The following is a 20,315-nucleotide window of genomic DNA, read 5'->3' on the forward strand; positions in this document are numbered from 1 at the left end:
GTTGTAATGACAACAATATTCTTAGCATCTGCTGAAGCTAGATAAACTCATGCATAATCAGCTCATCAGTAATAATGTTGTAAGCATTGAGGTCAGGTGTTGTTATTTCTGAAACCAGTTATGTTCTGCGATTTTAATTAAGAAAGAGCTTATTTAACCCTGGCAAAAGTAACTTTAATTTCTGTTATGCTTCTTGTTGTTGCAATATGTTATATGTCTGCCCTTTATTAATAAATCAAGAGATATCTATCATTTGTAAGACTGAACCACTTTACATTGAAGCAAGCAACTGTATGACAGAATGTCTTAATAGTAGAATTTGTGAAAAGATTAAAATTGGGACAGAACAGGGGTGGTTATTACAGTGGTATCAGAGCACAAATCATCCTGCCAGCCTGTAGGGTTGAGTTTAACTGTGCATCAGATTTGGTGAATTTCAAGTTTAACTCAGAAAAGTATGAAGCCGAGAGCAAATCAAAAAATTGGTCCTTTCTCAAAAGAATTCAATGATACATTTAAATGTGTTCAGCAGGGGGACTTACAGAAAGAAAAGGAAGTTGGAAATTGGCTCCTTATAATTGGATAAGAATTGGAGTGCATGAAATTTCTTGATGGTGTTCTTTCTAAGTTGAAAGAATTAGACTTTTATTTGTCCAAAGTAGACCAATCTGATTGGAAGAGTTTGAATTGGGCTTTGAAGCCGGCAATGCTTCCCTTGGTCTAGCATGAGTTTTTGGAACATCGTTGTGAAGAGGTAAGACTTACAGTTGCTTCTTGTATCAGTGAGATCATAAGAATAACAGCTCCTATAGCACCCTATAATGATGATATACTAAGAAAGGTTTTACAGCTGAATGCGGAGAGTCTTCATGGGTTACATGATATCAAAGCCCCTACTTTTGGTAAGAGGGCTAAGAACTTAGAAATTACGGCAAGAGCTAGATCAGTTGTCATTATGTTGGATCTCAACTGTGATAAATTGATTCTTCAAATATTTCGATGTTTTTTAACCCAAGTCAGAAAACAAAGAAAACAACATTCAGACAATGTTAAAGCAAGTATGCAAACTATTTTGTCTTTAATTATGGATGAAGATGATGATATCTATAGGAAGTTGCAATCAAATTTGTTAGCCACTTGGAGAAAGGAGTTGATTGTCTCACCTAGTACTCATGAGTTTTCAAAAAGGTTGATTGAGCAGAAAATTGAAAGGTTTAGGAAACAGTTGACTGAAAATGAACTAATCTTTACAAGTTACAGGACCTCCCAAAAAGAGTAAGAACCAAATGAGGAGAGAGCAGATTTGTTTCCCATGTCAGGAGGCTTGGACACTTGATCATAATTGCGGGGTTAATAAGGAGAAAGATCGATTGCCAAGTAGTGATGGGGACAAAGATACAAATGTGAATGGTACCTTGACTCATGAGGAGCAAGCTACAACAAAAGTTTTGTATACATCTGAAATTGGGCATGTTGAAAGCAAACAAGATAATGGCATCCAATCAGCTAAGGATGATATTATGGAGGCAGAATCAATTACCACAGGTGAGGGGTATACAAAACTCATAATTGGTGACCTGCAGATTATTATTAAAACTAGTGAAGAGAAGAACTCCTTTGATGAATCCATATATGATCATAGTCATGTTCCATTATTACTACATGGAGAGTGCATGACATCATCAAGAGATACAATTAAGTGTGATGGTGAAAATGTTCATATAGTTGAGAACAAATCAGAAAATTCAATGTGACAAACTTTTTTCTTTCGATGAATTTGAACAAAAGCCTTTAGCATTGCAAGATTTGAAGGATAGATTATTGGTCACAAAGGAGAAGATTGTGCAAGTATTAACAAGGGCAAATGATTCTCACAAGTACACTGAAGATCTTAAGACAAATGGCAATTGCAAGTGGAGTCACTAGTACTCAATTGCGCTTGATCAAAGAAGCATTTGAAAAAATGAAATCAGATTACTTGCGGCTGTTAAAGGATAGGGATCTTGCTATCAAGTTTGTGGGAGACATGAGAAAAGAGGCTGATGATCTTTGCTACCGAGTATGACTCAGTTCTCTCTATACAAAGCAGAAAATCAAATATCTACTACAGCTATAACCATGGAGCAAGAAGTTGGTAAAAGGGAGATGGAGATCAAAACAATAGTGGAAGGGATTGATGAGTTCCTTAAGAGGGAAATGGGGCACCATGATTCCAAAGAGACCCAATATTTTGATGAAAGGATTGAAGAGCTTCACAAGGAAGTACCTTGCAGCCTTGTGACATCAGTTGAAGAAGATTTATTTGAGGCACCACCACCTCTAATCACTCAGAAAGGACATGTGACAAGTCAAGGTTTGGTAATGTTTGATGAGTCCACAGAAAGGATAGAGGAGGAGCCCAGAACTCTGGTTTGGGACAGCAGTAGATTACCTTCCCATTCTCATGAGCTTGCAGCCTTTACACATGGAATAACTGATGAAGAGGAGTCTACAAGTGTTGGTACTCAAAGAGCAAGTGCTGGCCATAACATTTTCAATGAAGAGGTGCTTGTAAAGGTTGAAGACATGAAGACATGACACAAAGTATGACAACAATTCTGTTTTTTACAACAGAAGTAGTATCTCTTCACACCAACACGAGGTAGCAGATCTTTCACATGAGGATGATGGTAAAATTCAGTCTTTCCATGTAGCCACTCAAGTTATGGGTGATCAACATGACATATATATTGTTAATCCAAGCCCCAAAGGTTCTGATTTGGTTCAACAAACCACAGAAGATTTCTAAGGCAGAGACAAAGAGGATGAGAGCAGTCCCAATTTTCTGACTACAAACAGCAGTGATATATCTCTTCTTACTCAAGATATTGCAGCCTATAGTTATGAAGAAATTTATGATATAAATTCTACCATTGGTGGTACACAAGGTGCAAGAATGGGACATAATAAGTTTGATGTTGCATCTCATCATAGGACTGGTTTTTTGCGCTTTGGAACAGCTGATATAGATCGGAGCCAAAAGTTGAATGAAGGATGGCAAGAAAGAGAAAAGAAAACTAAGTTCGTGGCTCAACAAACCAAGCTTCATCCTCAACAAATCCATGATGCTCACTACTAAATTGATGATGGTAAGAAAAGGTTTTCTTGTCCTGAAATTTCACTTGATGTTGATCATTTCATTGGTGGAGATGTTGATTTATTTGATGACACCTGTAGTAAATCAGCCACTCAAGAGTTGTCTTTGATGGGTGATGAAGGGATCTATAATTCACTTTTAGAATTGTCACCAATTACATGAGATATGGCAGCTGTTTATTTACCGGTTGGTGATTTAATCTTTATAGATTCTTTAGTGGTTAGTGGCAGTCCTACTTGGGTTTCCATTGCACTTTCAGATTTGGCAGGGTCTACAACACCTATTGAGTTGTTTGGGAGTGTGTGGAGGCATGTCTACTTGTTGGATTTTGCATATGAGATAGATATCTTTCCTATACAAGGGTTTGGTGACACCTTTGAAATCATTCTTATTGCTGGCCTGAATTACAACATCTGCGATTGGTGGCCCAATGAGTTGATCTATGTGCATATGGGAATTTATTTTCACATCTTTTTGATGGTCTATTACTACGCCTATAGCCAGAGGGATAGATTGGTTTGGGGCCCAAGTATTGACATGATTGGTACATTGTCCCTTATGGATCATGATGAGTTACTTCACAACTCAGGGCATAGTGATGTTTATATCAGAGCGGCGCAACGGATTGGTGGAGCAATGTTTTTGAGGTTTACTTGGAACCCTGGGATCATTCATGGTTACAGGCTGAATATGTCTAGTGATGGTGGAGTTGAAATTGCTTGAGGACAAGCAATATTAGGAAGAGTGGACTGTAATGTCCCCTTTCTAGCACACATTGTATGATGTTGTCATTAGCCTATTTCTCCTTGGTCTCATAGGCTAACCAAGACATTTAAGGGATCTTATGGATATTTGGCCTACGCAATTTCAGTTGCATGCGATTCTGAAGTGTTTTGATGTGTTTTCAAGATACTTACTATTTATAATATGTCAATTGGGTCAGGTCTCAATCATTAGTGATGGTATCATATTGATGGTAAATGTTCAACATTGACTGGAGAATTTAATATCATAGATATGATTTATTTGTGCATTGATAAAGTTAAGTTCTCAAATTAAATATAAATATTTAACATTATTAATGTGGGGACTATAGTTAAGTGGGAAATATTAAAATATTTAAAGGTCCTCTTAATTTAAAATTACATTGGAGACTTAAAATGCAAACGGGAGTAATGTTATTTATCCCACTTTTGCAAGTTGAGTGAGCTCGCTCTTATGTGGGTATTATAAAAGACTTCCAAGAGTTCATTTTCAGAGATACTTGGTTTACTATTTTCTCTTGGAGAATTTGAGAGCTTCTAGCTTTCAGTTTCATGCCCTAGGACGGAAACCCTTGGGTTCTTTGGATTGGACGAAAACCCAATTCCATCTGATGGTGGATTTATTTCAATTCACATTGTGTTTCAGTTTGGTTGGTCCATTATCAGCATATGCATGTGAACACAGCTATTGTTGGGCCGTATTACTTACTTTGCTGGGTCGTATTTCATTCTTTGCTGGGCTGTAACACTTCTTTGTTGGGCTGTATTTCTCCTTTGCTAGGCGTATTACCTTGGCTGGCTGTTTTATCTGATTTGGAAACCACATCACCTTGCTTGGGGCTGATCTTACTGCAGGCCAATCCTTGTTTGTTGTGTTTAGTTACTGTTACATCGGGTGGGCTACAGATTGAGACTGCAAAGGGTTACATGGTGACTTGGAGCTATTACCAGCAGTTAATGACAGTCCTTGAAGTTTTGTAATGACAGCAATATTCTTAGCATCTGCTGAAGCTACATCAACTCATGCATAATCAGCTCATCAGTAATAAATGTTGTAAGCATTGAGGTCAGGTGTTGTTATTTCTGAAACTAGTTATGGTCTGAGATTTTAATAAAGAACGAGCTTATTTAACCCTGGCAAAAGTAACTTAAATTTCTGTTATGCTTCCTCTTGTTGCAATATGTTATATCTCTGCCCTTTATTAATAAATCAAGCGATATATATCCTTTGCAAGACCGAACCACTATACATTGAAGCAAGCAACTATTTGACAGAATGTCTTAATAGTAGAATCTGTGAAAAGATTGAAAGTGGGACAGAACAGGGGTGGTTATTACATCCTACAAGTTCTACAAAGGGAAAAGGTAAATATCACTTTGAAATTCAAAAAACATTAGATACGTATAGTGTAGTTTTCAATGATTTGCCTCCAAGACTACCTCTCGATAGGAGATTTCAGCAAGTGATTGAGTTAGAACAAGGTGTCAAACCTATTATAACTTCTCCATATAGACATCCATGAGGTATAAAGAAGAGATAGAAAAGACTATCAAGGAACTTTTGGATATGGGTTTCATTAGAACAATCTCTAGCCCATTTGAAACATTTGTGGTTCTTGTGAAAAAGAAGGATAGAACTCTATGGATGTGCATAGACTACAGAGCATTGAATAAGAAGACCGTTAAAAATAGATATCCTAATTTGAGTATAAATGAACTCATTGATGAGTTGCATGGAGCTATTTGCTTCTACAAAATTGATTTAAGATTGGGTTATCACCAAATTCAAATAAGGGATGAAGATGTGGAGAAGACAAATTTTGATGCCACTATGAAAATTTTGAGTTCTTGGTCATGCCCTTTCGCCTTACTAATGCTCCAGTAACCTTTCAAATCATGCATGAACAAAGTATTTAGTAAGCAACTAAAAATATTGTTCTAGTTTCTTTGATGATATATTGATTTACAGTAAATCTTGGAAAGAACACTTTGAGCATCTAAATACAATTTTGGGTATTTTGGAACAACAATCTTTCTATTCTAATTTGTCCAAATGTGGGTTTGGATTAACTATGATTCTTTACTTGGGTCACATCATAAGTTCCAAAGTTGTCCAAGTAGATCAACAAAAGGTTCAAGCAATACTCGATTGGCCTCCACCTACCAATCTAACACAGCTTAAAGGATTTTTGGGGCTATGTTGTTACTACAAGCGGTTTATGAAGGGATTTTCTCGATTGGTTGTTCCATCGACTGATTTGACAAACCTAGGAGCCTTTGCACAGTCCAAGCATGCTCAAAAAACTTTTGACAAGTTTAAGGAGGTAATGAGTTCATGCATAGTGCTTGCAATTCTTGATTTTTCGTAACCCTTTGTAGTTGAATGTGATGCATCAGGAGAAGGTGTTGGAGTTGTCCTAATGCAAAAGGGACATACAATTGCTTTTGAAAGCAAAAACTGAGTCATTTAAAGAAATCATATTCTATCATGCATGAACTAGAAAAGTTTAGACAATATCTTGTTTGTGGGAAATTTGTTGTGAAGACTGACAATAATAGTTTGAAGCACTTTTTGAATCAAAAGGTTTTGAATTATTGCTAACAAAGGTGGGTAAGCAAGTTGTAAGCATATGATTTTGAAATAGAATATATGAGGGGCAAGAGAAACGTCATGGCTGATGCACTTTCTAGGAGACCTACTTTATGTTCATTTTCTACTATTTCTATCAATTGGAAAGACTCTATCTTTGTTGAATACGCTAAAAATTCATTTGCAACTAATGACAAGGATGAATTAATGGAGGATGACAAGTAAAAAGTAGCTCATGGGCTGATCTACTACAAGAACATAATTTTCTTAGTGCCAAGAATCAAAAATAAAGGAGAAGATTTTAAGAACTTTCCATGATACTCCCTTAGTTGGACAAGTGTACTATTAAACATATAGGCATATCTGTGAGAGATTCTCATGGAAGGGACTGAAAGAGGATGTTCACAAGCATATCAAAGAACACATCTCCTACCAAGAAAACAAAGGAGAACAACTTATTCTTCCAAGCCTGCTTCAACTACTTCCAATACTTAAGTAGAAGCGAGAACACATTTCCATGGACTTTATCACACGACTTCCCAAGGTCCAAAGTAGGGATTGTATTTATGTAGTGGTGAATAGATTGACAAAGTACGCACATTTCTTTCCAATCACCTCAATGTTCAAGGCACTCCAAGTAGCAAAATTATTTTCAAAGAAGTTTTTAGATTGCATGGCTTGCCAAGAAGCATTGTTAGTTACAAAGATAGTTGATTCCTTAGCTCCTTTTGGAAGAAGCTCCTTCACTTAACAAGAACAAAACTCACAACAAACACAAGCTACTATCCACAAACAAATGATCAAATAGGAATTGTTAATAAGCGAATAGAGGGGGTACTTGAGGAATTACATGTCAAATGAGCAAACTATTTAGGTCAAACGGCAGCACTTGAGAGAGTATTGTTACAATACATCGCATCACATGTCCATTATAAGCCTCCATGTTGAGCTCTTTATGGTTATGATGCACTCTCTTTTGCTAATTTATTGTTTATAGATAGCTTTGTACCTACAAAAAGTGGTCTTATTAATCAAAGTCAAGAAGTTTTGGGATCAATAAAGGATAATTTGCAGCATGCTCAAAATCAACGAAAGATGTATGCTGACAAGAAAAGCACAAGGAAATTTGAGGTAGGTGATTTGGTCTTTCTAATGTTGCAGTCTTATAGATAGCATTCTCTAAAGAAGAATGCGGCGGTGAAGCTCAAGCCCAAGTACTTTGGACCTACAAAATCATCACAAAGGATGGATGAGGTAGCCTATGAATTGGAGCTTCCGTAGGACAGCAATATTCATAATGTTTTTCATGTCTCGTGCTTGAAAAAAGTTCTTGGACAGCAAGCTTTACCCACAACAGATCTACCACCCTTGGATGATCAAGGGAAATTGGTTTTGATTTTTTAACAAGTCTTCGATACCAAGGAAAGACGATTGAGAAATAGGAACATTACAAAATATTTGATCAAGTGGGAGAGGTTGCTAGTTGAGGATGCCACCTAGAAAGGGCCTAAAATACTTGAGCATCCCGATTCACATTGCTTGAGGACAAGCAAATTTTGGGAGAGAGGACTTGTCATGTCCCCTTTCTAAATAGGGTGAGTTTAGAATCTTCATTAACCCATCCTATTTTCCCGTGTGTTAATTGGGCAACATAAGGAAAATAATTTATTCAATATTTAATATTGTCATGGTGCAATCTCCATTTTTTGCACAATTAAATATTAAATAGAATACTTGTTAGCACAAGTAGGGCATTGGATTCTAGAAACATCTAGGTTTTGAATGCAAAATTTAAAAAGAGAATCTTTGACAATTTAAACTTTAACCAACGATTATGACAATTTGCATGAGAACTGTCATACACTGATTTTGGCATCCACTAAAGGAATCTTCATCGAGAAGGGCATTGATGTTTTGGGCTAAATGCATATAAAATGTGTGAAGCTTGTCATTTTACCATCTTTTCATAGCTTGATACTGATTGTATCGTCTTTAGTGAACGAAAACCCATTGGAGCTGGAGGCTTGTGGACGAAAACCCATGAGTTTCAAGTGGCTAGAGGACGAAAACCCTTTGTTCACAAAGGACAATTCCATATAGGGTTGTATTGGACATGAAAGTTTCAAGAGATTTGGTGGTTCTAGTGTTTGTGCAAGTCATCTTGTTGCAATTTTGTTGTGCCTAGTCGTGCTATTTCCAAAAGTACTATTCCAGAAGCATTGTTTCCTAGAGTACTGTTCAGTGTTGTTGTGCACTAATAAGTCTTCACTACTAATTACAAAAACTAAATAAAATAAAAAACATTACACAGTTTGTGAGGAAATAGCAAGTGAGAATTGAGTCTATTTGATTTTTTTATATAACAAGAAGAAATCAGGTCTGAAATACTGATTTACATAGTATCAAATTTCTAAGAAGGATGAACAACCACAAATATGAAGAAATCACACATGAAAATCCATCCCAAAAATTTAATAATCCATTAAAGATAAGTAATTAATGTTTGGGGAAGTTTCCCACAGATCTTAGTTGTTTTTATGATATAAAATAGCCACCAAGTCATTGTGATTTTCTGGGCAATTTATGAATAGGAAATTTGAATTGTTGTTATTAGAAAATTATTTTATTTGGGACATCTCACATTGTAATAATGTTTATGGCTATATTGTTGGATGCAAGAGAGACGACCGCTAACATTGAGAAAATGATGATGGCTCTAGTTTGGCCTCAATGAGGTTGGGGAATGAGCAATTTCCTAAGAAGAATAGTGATGGGTCTCAATTTTCATCTAGCGGGAAAGGTATGGTCACATATAAATGCACCCTTTAATGGCCCCAAAAAAAGTTCAAATCACTCCTAAATCTGCAATTACATATTTTCACAAAACAGACTTTAAGTTACATTACATTTTAAGAATCAATGCTTAACCTATGATTCATCATACAAGCAAAATAGGCTTCAAATCCTTGAATGCTGTGAGCTTGGATGGTAGAAGTGTTGAACACACCGGATATTGAGAGGGGGGGCGGGGAGGAGTGAATCAATATCCCTTAAAACTTAATCTTTTCTAATATGGAATACAATTGTGACAACAAGAATCATAGAAAAAGAGACAAAAACTACTTTTTAAAAGAATTCAAGGGCATTTCCATAGCATAGAAATATAGAGAACAAATAAAATAGAAGTTTTAACTCATGAATTGTAGAAAATAGATTTTTGTTTATTTTCATATCATTGATGTTATGAACTTTATGGTGTACAAAAAGACTTAACATAGGCAAATGTTCACTTAACTTTTTCTGCTTAAAACTTACTCTAATCTGCTTCAACTATTAATTCAGATCCTTTAAACCTGTCAGCACCAATGAAAGATAAAGCAATCAAGACAATTACATGAGAGAAAACCAAATAGCCGTGGAAAACCCAACAGGGGAAAACCAATGGTGAGGAGCTACATGGAGCTACTGTCCAAATCCAACCCCACAATAATATAAACAGGTATACAACTTTTTTTAGGGCTACAACCCAAGGAAGCTACAACTCACTCAAAATATAGTTTTGTGGCTACAACCAAAGGAAGTTCACTAGTCCATGAATATCACAACACTTACAAAAGAGGCAACAACCTCAGAATATCATAAATGATTGATGAATTCCCATTGCAACACTACTACACCATCAATTGCCTTCAGCTCACTGCTTCTAACAAACTTTTGGATATATCCAAATGTACATACCTTCAACTCACCGCTTCCAATATGCTTAAAGCATTTCTAGAAACACTTCATAACTACCACTATCACCACACACTTCCACTTCACACTATTGCAACTGATTTGATCTTTCATATATATCCTTCACAATCACCTAAAACCTTTACTAGGTCGGCCAACTATGATGAAACGTGTACTATCCAAGAGGTCAGCCCCAGCAATAATAGCGGAGAAAGGAGAACAGCTGTGGTCCAATCCAAAGAATAACCAAGACTTAAATTTAACGTATAACACATATCCATGCATGCAAGAACATCAAAATAGTGGCACACATATTCCAAGTCAGCCAGAATGAAATGTGTAGGCATGAATTGTCATCCCCCAAGGAGGTTGGCCTCAAACACTTCCACCGTGGAAGGGAAGTAAATGCAGACCGAGGCAAGAGATGAACTGGACTCAAATCACCTTATCACTAATAGAATATTAAAATATGTTAATTTTAGTATTAATGCTCATTCAGTGTACATTCTATTTTAGAAAGATCGTCTTCGATCTTCTCAGCAGTTTCTTTTTAGAAACTTGCTATTCTTGTAAATAACTTGTATTATTTATGAGCGTTTTGCTCATTCTGTTCATTCAATCAATTCTTTGAAATCCATTGCGTGTTTTCGCATTGTTTTATGGTATCAGAGCCACAGGAATTTTTTTTCGAAAATTTGTTAACCCTAGTGGAAATTTTCGAAATTATTTGTTTGAAAAATTTATCACTGTTTTTCTTGGCTGGGGCGGAATCGTCGATCTTTTTCGTCGATTTTTTGGCGTTCGCATTGTGTTAGCGGCGGAATCGTCGAATTTTTTCGACGTTCGCACTGTGTTCACGGCTCTGTGCAACAACTGGGCGCGTTTTTGACTTCGGCTCCCGCGACCTCCGCCTGCAACGTCACCTGTTCGCGTGATCTGTTCGCGTCGTGACTGTTCGGCTCCCGTGACCTCCGCCTGCAACGTCACCTGTTCGCGCGATCTGTTCGCGTCGTGACTGTTCGGCTCGGTGACTAGTTGCAGGGAAACGAACTTGTTTTCTTTCTGCTCGCCTCGGTGACTGCTCGGCTCGGTGACCTGCAACTCGTCATCTTTGCATTATACCTTCTGTCTGCAAACAATGGCATCGTCGTCTGCAAACTTCGATTGAAGTTCTTACCTTCAGTTTTCATCGCAGTTCAGTTTTTCTTGCAGAATCGTGGTGGGTTTTTCAAACTCTCATCTGGGTTGTTGTCCATTTTTTCTGGGTGCCTCGATTTTTGTGCCTCTATTTTCGAGCCCGCGAATCCAAATTTTGACAGGAGAATCCTTCTAGGTTTTTTGCACACTTTTCTGGGTTGTTGTTGGTTTTTTTTGGGTCAGCCAGGAATTTTTTCTTGGGAAACGTGCAAATGGCTTCTCTCACCAATCTGATGTTAGAAGGCAGTCAACGCTTTAATGGTCACAACTACAACATCTGGAAACAGCATATGTTGACCATTTTTGAATATAGGCGTCTTGACCAGCTTGTTTTGGGCAAAGAACTCAGTCCTAGTACACCTGGTGCAGATCAAGATAAGTTTGATGAACGCAATCGGGAGGCAGTCATGCTTCTCAAACTCTCAGTAACTGATGATCAGTTACCGCAGATTCCTTCCGGCAAGACAGCTTCTGACATCTGGAAGCATCTGAAGGAATTGCATGAGACATCCGACAAGAGCCGAGCATTCTTTCTGAAGAATCAGTTGTTCTCCATTATGATGGACGAACGTATGTCCTTACAGGAGCACCTCACGAGGATTAAGGACATTCGAGATCAACTCAAAGCTATTGGTCGGACTATGGAGGAAGAAGACATGGTTGTAATCACTTTGAAAAGTCTTCCGAAATCGTATGAACACTTCATTGAAACTCTCAATATTACTTCCACTAATGTTGATCTGAAGTTTTCAGAACTGTGCACCAAACTTCTACAGCAGGATCGCTGGAAACAGCAATTTGGTAGTAGTACTACATCAGCCTCCTCGGAAAATGCCTTCACAGCTCAATCCTTTCAGAAGGATAAAGGCAAATTTCAGTCCTCTCAGTCTTCTCAGCAGAAAGGCTCTTCTCAGACACAGGATGGAGCTAAGAAGAAAAATGTGCAGTGCAATTACTGTCACAAGTACGGCCATATGAAGAAAGATTGCCGTCAGAGGCTCGCTTCTGAACAAAAGAAGCAGGGAGGGTCACACCAGAAGGCGCATGTTGCGGAACATTCCGAGCAGAAGGAGTCTGCCTTTTATGCTTTTATGGCTAAGAGGTCTTCAGATCATGCCAGGTCTTCTGCTTGGTACATCGATTCTGGTGCATCACGTCACTTTTCTCATCGGCGTGACTGGTTTACAGACTTCTCACCTTTCAGTGATTCCGTTGTATTTGGCGGAGGTGAGGAGTATACAGTTGTTGGCAGAGGCACTGTTCAGATACAGTCTGGTGGCAGGACTCTTCTTTTTCTGAATGTGTATTATGTTCCTGGAATGGAACTTAATCTGCTCTCTGTCAGCCAGATTATGAGGAATTCTCCTCAACTAGATGTGGTGTTCAGTGCTCACAAGTGCTCCATCATTGATCGGGAGACTCGTCTTACTGTTGTTGTTGGTCTAGAGGATCATGGCCTATATAGGCTCCTTGACACTGGTGATTCTCCTGAAGTGGCTCTGGCAGCTCGTGTTTCTCCTCTTAGCACTTTGTGGCATCAGAGATATGGACATCTCAACATTCAGTATCTCTCTCAGCTGTCTCGGGAGGGACTTGTTTCAGGGTTACCTGATATTCAGACTCAGCATCTTGGAGTATGCGGCGCCTGTCAAGCTGGCAAACAGCATCGGACTTCATTCCCACATGGAAAGTCTTGGCGCGCATCTAAGGTACTTCAATTACTTCATGTTGATATTTGTGGTCCTATGAATACATCTTCTGTTACTGGTTGCAAATATTTTTTGCTTATTGTAGATGATTTTAGTAGAAAGATGTGGGTGTACTTTCTTAAACATAAATCAGATGTATTTAGTATCTTTCAGAAGTTTAAGTCCTTTGTTGAAAAAGAGTCTGGACAAAGTATCATTACTCTTAGGACAGATAACGGGGGGGAATTTTGTTCTTCTGCATTCTCCAACTTCTGTGATACCCATGGCATCAAACGCCAGTTGACTACACCCTACACTCCTCAGCAAAACAGTGTTGTCGAGCGTCGCAATCGTACAGTTGTTGAGATGGCTCGTTCTATGTTACAACACAGGAGTGTTCCGAATAAGTATTGGGCTGAAGCAGTATTTACTGCTGTCTACCTTCTTAACCGCTCTCCTACTCAGGCTGTTAAGGGGAAGACTCCAGAAGAGGTTTGGTCTGGTCGGAAGCCTCAGATCAGCCAACTGAAGGTTTTTGGCTCTGTTGCCTATGTTTGGATTCCAGATGCTAAGCGCTCCAAGTTGGATTCCAAAAGCCAGAAACTCATGATGACAGGATACAGTGATCACCATAAGGCCTACAGACTGATAGATATAGGCACTGAACGTCTTATCTTCAGTCGTGATGTTGTATTTGATGAAGACAGAGGATTCTTTCAGTCCCCTTCTTCTGAGCAGATTTCTGATGGTCAGCCTCACAGTGTTCTTATTCCATTAGGTTCGCCTGATGGGAGGGATGATGCAGAATCTATTTTCGATGATGCACTACCTGAGTTCCCTCCGGAGAATAATCCTTCTCTTGCTGCTCCTGTTCCTGATCCTGAGCCTCTTCCAGCTCCTCCAGATGTTAGCACTTCTACTCTCCGGCCTAAATGGTGGGCCAAGACCATTGGTGATCTCAGGGATACTGAGCTCATTGAGGGTAGAACCTCCCATAATAAGAGCAAACAGCAGCATACAGTCAATTTTGCCCTCATGGCTAACATACACAGTGTTTTTGAACCTCAGACATATTCAGAGGCTAAAGGTATACCTGAGTGGGAACAGGCTATGGAAGCTGAGTTCCAGAGTCTTCAGAAGAATCACACTTGGGCCCTTTCTGATCTTCCTTCAAGGAAGAAGCCCATTAGCTGCAAATGGGTGTACAAAGTAAAATACAAAGCTGATGGAACCCTAGACAAGTATAAGGCTCGTCTTGTTGCTCGTGGGTTTTCACAGAAAGAAGGCATTGACTACGAGGAGACTTTTGCTCCTACAGCCAAAATGAGTACCATACGGCTCGTTCTTGCCTTGGCAGCTCAGTTCAGTTGGAAAGTCCATCAGATGGACGTAAAGAGTGCTTTTTTGAATGGTGACTTACAGGAAGAAGTCTACATGACGCAACCCCCAGGATTCAAGGTTGCTGGTCAAGAACAAAAGGTCTGTAGACTAGTCAAAGCACTCTATGGTCTGAAACAAGCTCCTCGAGCTTGGTACATGAAAATTGATAAGTACCTGACAGATCATGGCTTTCAGCGGAGTCCATCTGATGCAAACCTGTATATCAAGCATACTAGTAATGATATTCTGTTTGTGGTTGTCTATGTGGATGACTTAATCATTACTGGCAGTTCAGCACATTTGATCACTGGGATCAAACAGGATTTGTGCCGCACTTTTGATATGACAGATTTGGGACTTCTACATTACTGCTTAGGAGTTGAAGTTTGGCAGACTGAGACCAGTATCTTTCTCTCTCAGTCCAAGTATGCCAGAAGTCTTGTGGACAGGTTCAGAATGCAGGATTGCAAACCTGCCTCTACTCCTATGGAACCTGGGCTCAAACTTTCAGCTCAGTCATCCTCACCAGTTGTGGATGAATCTCTGTTCAGGCAACTAGTGGGCAGTCTCATCTATCTTACTGCTACTAGACCTGACATCAGTTTTGCAGTGAGCTACATTTCACGCTTCATGACAGCTCCCAAGGCTGATCATTGGTTAGCAGCGAAGCGTGTGTTGCGTTATGTGAGTGGCACTTTTGATTATGGACTTCTGTACACTCGGAGTTCTGATCCTATACTCAGTGGTTACACAGATTCTGACTGGGCAGGTTCGGTTGATGACCGTAAGTCTACAGCAGGGTATGTGTTTAATTTGGGATCTGGTGCTGTCACATGGACTAGTAAGAAGCAGCAGGCAGTGGCTCTCTCCTCGACGGAAGCAGAGTATCGGGGAGCAGTTAAGGCATCTTGTGAGGCGGTTTGGCTTCGGCGAATGCTTGCGGATATGCATGTCTCCCAGGCAGGTCCTACTCCCTTGTTCTGTGATAATCAGGGAGTGCTCAAACTCGCCAAAAATCCAGTCTTCCATGAAAGAACCAAGCATGTGGAAACGCATTGTCACTATATTCGACAGCTGGTTGAAGACGGATCCATCCAGTTGCTGTATGTTCCTACCTCGGAGCAGCCAGCAGACATATTCACCAAGCCCCTTGGTCCTGATAAATTTGTAAAATTCAGGGGGATTATAGGTGTAGTTAATAGATTGAGCATTAAGGGAGGGTAATAGAATATTAAAATATGTTAATTTTAGTATTAATGCTCATTCAGTGTACATTCTATTTTAGAAAGATCGTCTTCGATCTTCTCAGCAGTTTCTTTTTAGAAACTTGCTATTCTTGTAAATAACTTGTATTATTTATGAGCGTTTTGCTCATTCTGTTCATTCAATCAATTCTTTGAAATCCATTGCGTGTTTTCGCATTGTTTTAATCACACATCTCTATGCACGCACAAACTACAATGCATTAGCACAAGTATCCCAAGTCGGCGAAAAACCACTTATCCTTTTAACACATCCAATCCAATTACCAAACAGTTGTAGAAAGATCAAGAACACCAATGCAGAGCACTAGATAACATCATATGTCATTTTGTCGTAAATTTTGTACCATTCTTTTATATTGTCTCACAGAATTAAGCTGGCACAAACAAGCAAATACAGAACATTTAATTCCAAGCAAGCCAGAAAACACATTCTTAAGATAGAACATTAATAATCATACTTGCAGTACACATCAACACTTGAAACTTGAATTGAGACACTGCAAAGACAACACAAGCACGTCCACCAAACCGTAAGTGCCAGAAATGTGGAGCGTTTCTCGGACTGGTCTACCATACAATCAAATTGTTTGCATACTGCAAACATCAGAAACATCTATGACAACTATTGTTTCTTGAAAAAGGAAAGATACATCTTTCATAGTACATACAAGCTAATAACTGAACCGCAGGTCTATATCATCATCTATCGAGAAATGCAAAGCATTCTCTTAGGCAACCTTCAACATATTTTCTTGTATTCATGTCTTGATACTTCTAACCCTCATCTTAATATGTCATCATGATACACACTCTGTTGACCTTTCATCATGACATCCAATCATCAGCACATTTTCCTATATTCACATTCTTGAAACTTCTAATCCTCATCTTAATGCTTCTAATCCTCATCTTAATATGTCATCATAATACACACTCTACTGACCTTTCATCGTGACATCCAATCATGAACTACAGTATTATCAACATAGCACATCATCAACATCCAGGTGCAAGCATCAATGGCAACACAACATACTGAGGGTTGACATCAATGACAACATTGTATGCTAACATCATATTTGCAACAAGAAGAAAATACGAATCCATCTCAAAGCTCAAGGTTCAAACCTTCTAAAAATGCGTGGTTGTCCATAGACATAACATTGAGGTCCAAGGTCATACCATGACAAGCATGAAATCAGCAGTTTATTCAAAAGAATCTTTTGGAAGATGACAAAAGAAAAGTAGGGTCTTATCGCTCTTCCTCAATGGACTTCTAATGTTAAAAAGTGTTCACCTAATGTGCAAAAATATTATAACCTGCAGTTAACCTATGAGCAATATTTTAGTAAAATACTGCCCAATAAGGAGGATGTCATGATGACATAGTTACCAAATCCGGCCAGATCCATATTTGTCTAGTTTGGTCCAGATTTTTCAATTGCTATAGAAATTTACAATTTTTTTTTAGTTCTATATTCTCAAATTGTTTTGATCTCCTAAACAAAAACTTGGTAAATCTGCATCAAAACTTAAAAAATCTGAAAATAGATTCCTGCAGAGGGTGGCTCAGCTAAATTAAAATCAGATAAGGCTCCAAAAGCAACCTCAATCAAGCCATAACAGGTTAAATTATTCATGATCATAAGAGGCAGCTGCTAGCGTGGCTTTTGATAGGAGCGGGGATTCAATCTAATAATTTGGTAAAGGCTATTGGTACTTGCATAAGTTTGTTGTAGGCTATGTGGTATCGCAACCAACCTCTACAGATCAAAACTGATAATCAAAGATGGAATAACTACGTTGAGCCAGGAAACTCCACAATGGCAAAAAATTGGAGGCTACTGAAGTCAGAAAAAGAGCTTTGAAACCTATTGCAGCAGATTAAGGTGTCATAACAGAGTGGTGAATCACCTTGCCAAACCTCTAGTTTTCCTTGTTCCAGAAAACTTGCCAACAAGGATGTAAAAAATTTATATTTTTCACTAACAGAGGACCTATCACAATGAACATTATGATTAAGGATCCCATTGTTAGCAAAAAGGGGTTTTTATCACCTTGGTAATAATCACATAAGATATGTTAACAAGGAGAGAAGAGTGGTCACGAACTTATAAATGATAATGTTCAGCATTAGGCATAGCTTGCCCTCTAACTTCCATCCTTGCTAAATCCTCATCAGTACACATCTTGGGCACTCCCTGAAGTCTTTTTGATGGATTTCGAGCATCAAGAAGAGGCAAAAGAAACAAATCATACCCTGCCCTCTGCCTTTCATGCCTCATTCCTTTTCTCCTCCTTTATTCTTGATTTTTCTGTTTGTAGATTTAAAATTTAAAATCAAAGCTGGACCAGAGTTTGTCTTTTCCTATTCCTTTTTAAATCTAAGTCCAAGTTTAAGGTAGGAAAAAACAAATTAACGCAAATAAAATCCACTCTTCTTCAGGTTATCAGCTTTCAAATTTAATTTTCCATATCGCACTATCTATTTACTTCTTGGTGTACATGTATAGGATATATGTAACTTGAGTAGCTTTAGAGTATTTTGGTTTACCAAGCACATCCCTCGTTGAGGCATCTAAGGAAAAGACCACCAAGCATATTCCTCAATCATGGTATGTAAGCCAAAGGTCACCCCGCAAAGAAAATATACCAAACACATTCCCAAATTACAGCATCTATGCCAAAGATCACCTAAAAAGGAAAATTTATCAACATACATCAAGGCAACTAAGCAAATGATTGACCTGAATGAAAATTTACCAGGCACGTCCTCAATCATGATTCGTAACAACTAAGTGAAAAGTTACACCGCAATAAAAAAATTAACCAAACATATCTGCCACAAACACATCCCCAAATCACAGCATCGATGACAAAGATCACCAAAAAGGAAAATTTATCGAACATACATCAAGGCATCTAAGCAAATGATTGACCTGAAAGAAAATTTACCAGGCACGTCCTTAATTATGATTCATGACAACTAAGTGAAAGGTTACACTGCAACAAAAAAATTTACCAAACATATCTACGACTCTGACAGCTAAGCCCAGAGTCACCTTGCAACCAAAATTTACGAAATCTATTCCTCGACTAAGCCAAAGATCATTCTGCAACCAAAATTTACCAACATATCCCTTGGCTCTGACATCTAATCCTACAGTCGCTTCCCACTCAACATTTACCAAACGTATCCCTCAATCCTGACATCTAAGCCAAAGGTCAACCCACAAACAGAACATACCAAACACACCCCTCAACCAAAATTTACCCAACGCTTCTCTACAAAGTGACATCAAAAATATTTGTAAAGAACAACCTGGATGATCATAAAACTGCCTAGTCAGCTTTACAACCTCCATTTAAAATCTTCAAAAAGAAATTAGAAAAACAATAATACAATTCAAGGAAAATAACAAATTGTAAAAATGTACCTTAGGGCGCGAATCTGCAGTAAATTCGAAGGTCCAGCCCTTGTAGTACGGAAACCCCGGGGCTCTGCTGCGTGCCAAGTAATCCGTACTACAGTCAGACCCTGTAACAGAATGCCCGTTGCTTGGCGAATTTGTGCCGCTCATACCAGGAAATTTCCCGCTATCTCCTGCCCATCGATTGACGGGATCGTTGATCTCTCCCCTCCACTGCAGTGCAAAGGCAAACAGCGCTAAACTCAGCGGGAGCACTGTCAAAAGCAGCAGAATTTTTGACGCCAGCGCGCTCTGTTGCTGTGCAGGTTGTCTGTAGGGAAAGGAGGAAGACGAAGGCCCCGCCATTGCAGTTGGCGGGCGATCACATGGATCTGGTGAACAAGAGGCTTAAAATTTGCCCAAGGCGTAAACAAGAAAAAGAAAATCAGTGGGTGGCTATATTTGGCAGAACAGATAAAGAATTATAAAGTTCAGGGCTATGTTTGATTGTGGAGAAAAAGAATTAAAATGTTCAGAGCTATTTTTCGGCAGAGGATGTCAGAATGAAACCGTTCGGGGACTGTATTTGGCAAAGGTAAAATTTAGAGGTCGGAGGAGATAATTTTATTGTGTCTGTCTTCTGATCCTGTGTTGTAGTGGCGAAGCATTTGGGCTTCTGTTGTGTTTTCTCCTTGTTTAGTATTTAAAGAATGGGGAGATCTGCGTTTCTGCCATTTGACCAGAGGACTTGTTGGATGCTTTTATCGGTTGGGTTGTGTTTCTCAGAAGTTTTTATTGGTTTTTCAGTTGTTGGAATTTTGTGGATTTTTTTTAAATTCTTGTGTGTGTGTGTTGTGTTTATGGGAAGTTTTTCTTGGTTTTTGAGTGGGCCTTTGTTTTGTTTTGGCACAATTAAGAGAGATGTTGGGAGAGGTTGGTGTTACTAGTCATGTTGGTGTTTTGATGTGGACAAATAGATGGATGACATGTGTAGTTGTAATAGATATTTTAAGGAAAAATAATGGGGAAGGTGATACATGTAGGTGTTGGATGAGTTTTTGTTAAGTGAGGAATCAATAGGAAGGTGGTGTATGTATTTAGTTGTTGAATAGTTTATGTTAAAATAGAAATCAATGAGTAGATGATGTAT

At 38.6% G+C, this 20,315-nt stretch overlaps 1 protein-coding gene across 1 annotated transcript in view; it reads right to left on the reverse strand.

Annotated features, from left to right (window-relative positions):
• LOC131076775 (glycosyltransferase-like At2g41451) overlaps positions 1 to 20,037 on the reverse strand; it is a 92,353-nt gene extending 72,316 nt beyond the window's left edge. Inside the window, exon 1 of the mRNA XM_058014092.2 lies at positions 19,193 to 20,037. Within this exon, the coding sequence (XP_057870075.1) occupies positions 19,193 to 19,531 (339 nt within the window). The 5' untranslated portion in view covers positions 19,532 to 20,037. The remainder of the gene's footprint in view (positions 1 to 19,192) is intronic.
• Between the last annotated feature and the right edge of the window lie 278 nt (positions 20,038 to 20,315).

The sequence above is a fragment of the Cryptomeria japonica genome, chromosome 11, assembly GCF_030272615.1.
Source record: "Cryptomeria japonica chromosome 11, Sugi_1.0, whole genome shotgun sequence".
Classification (NCBI taxonomy): Eukaryota; Viridiplantae; Streptophyta; class Pinopsida; order Cupressales; family Cupressaceae; genus Cryptomeria; species Cryptomeria japonica.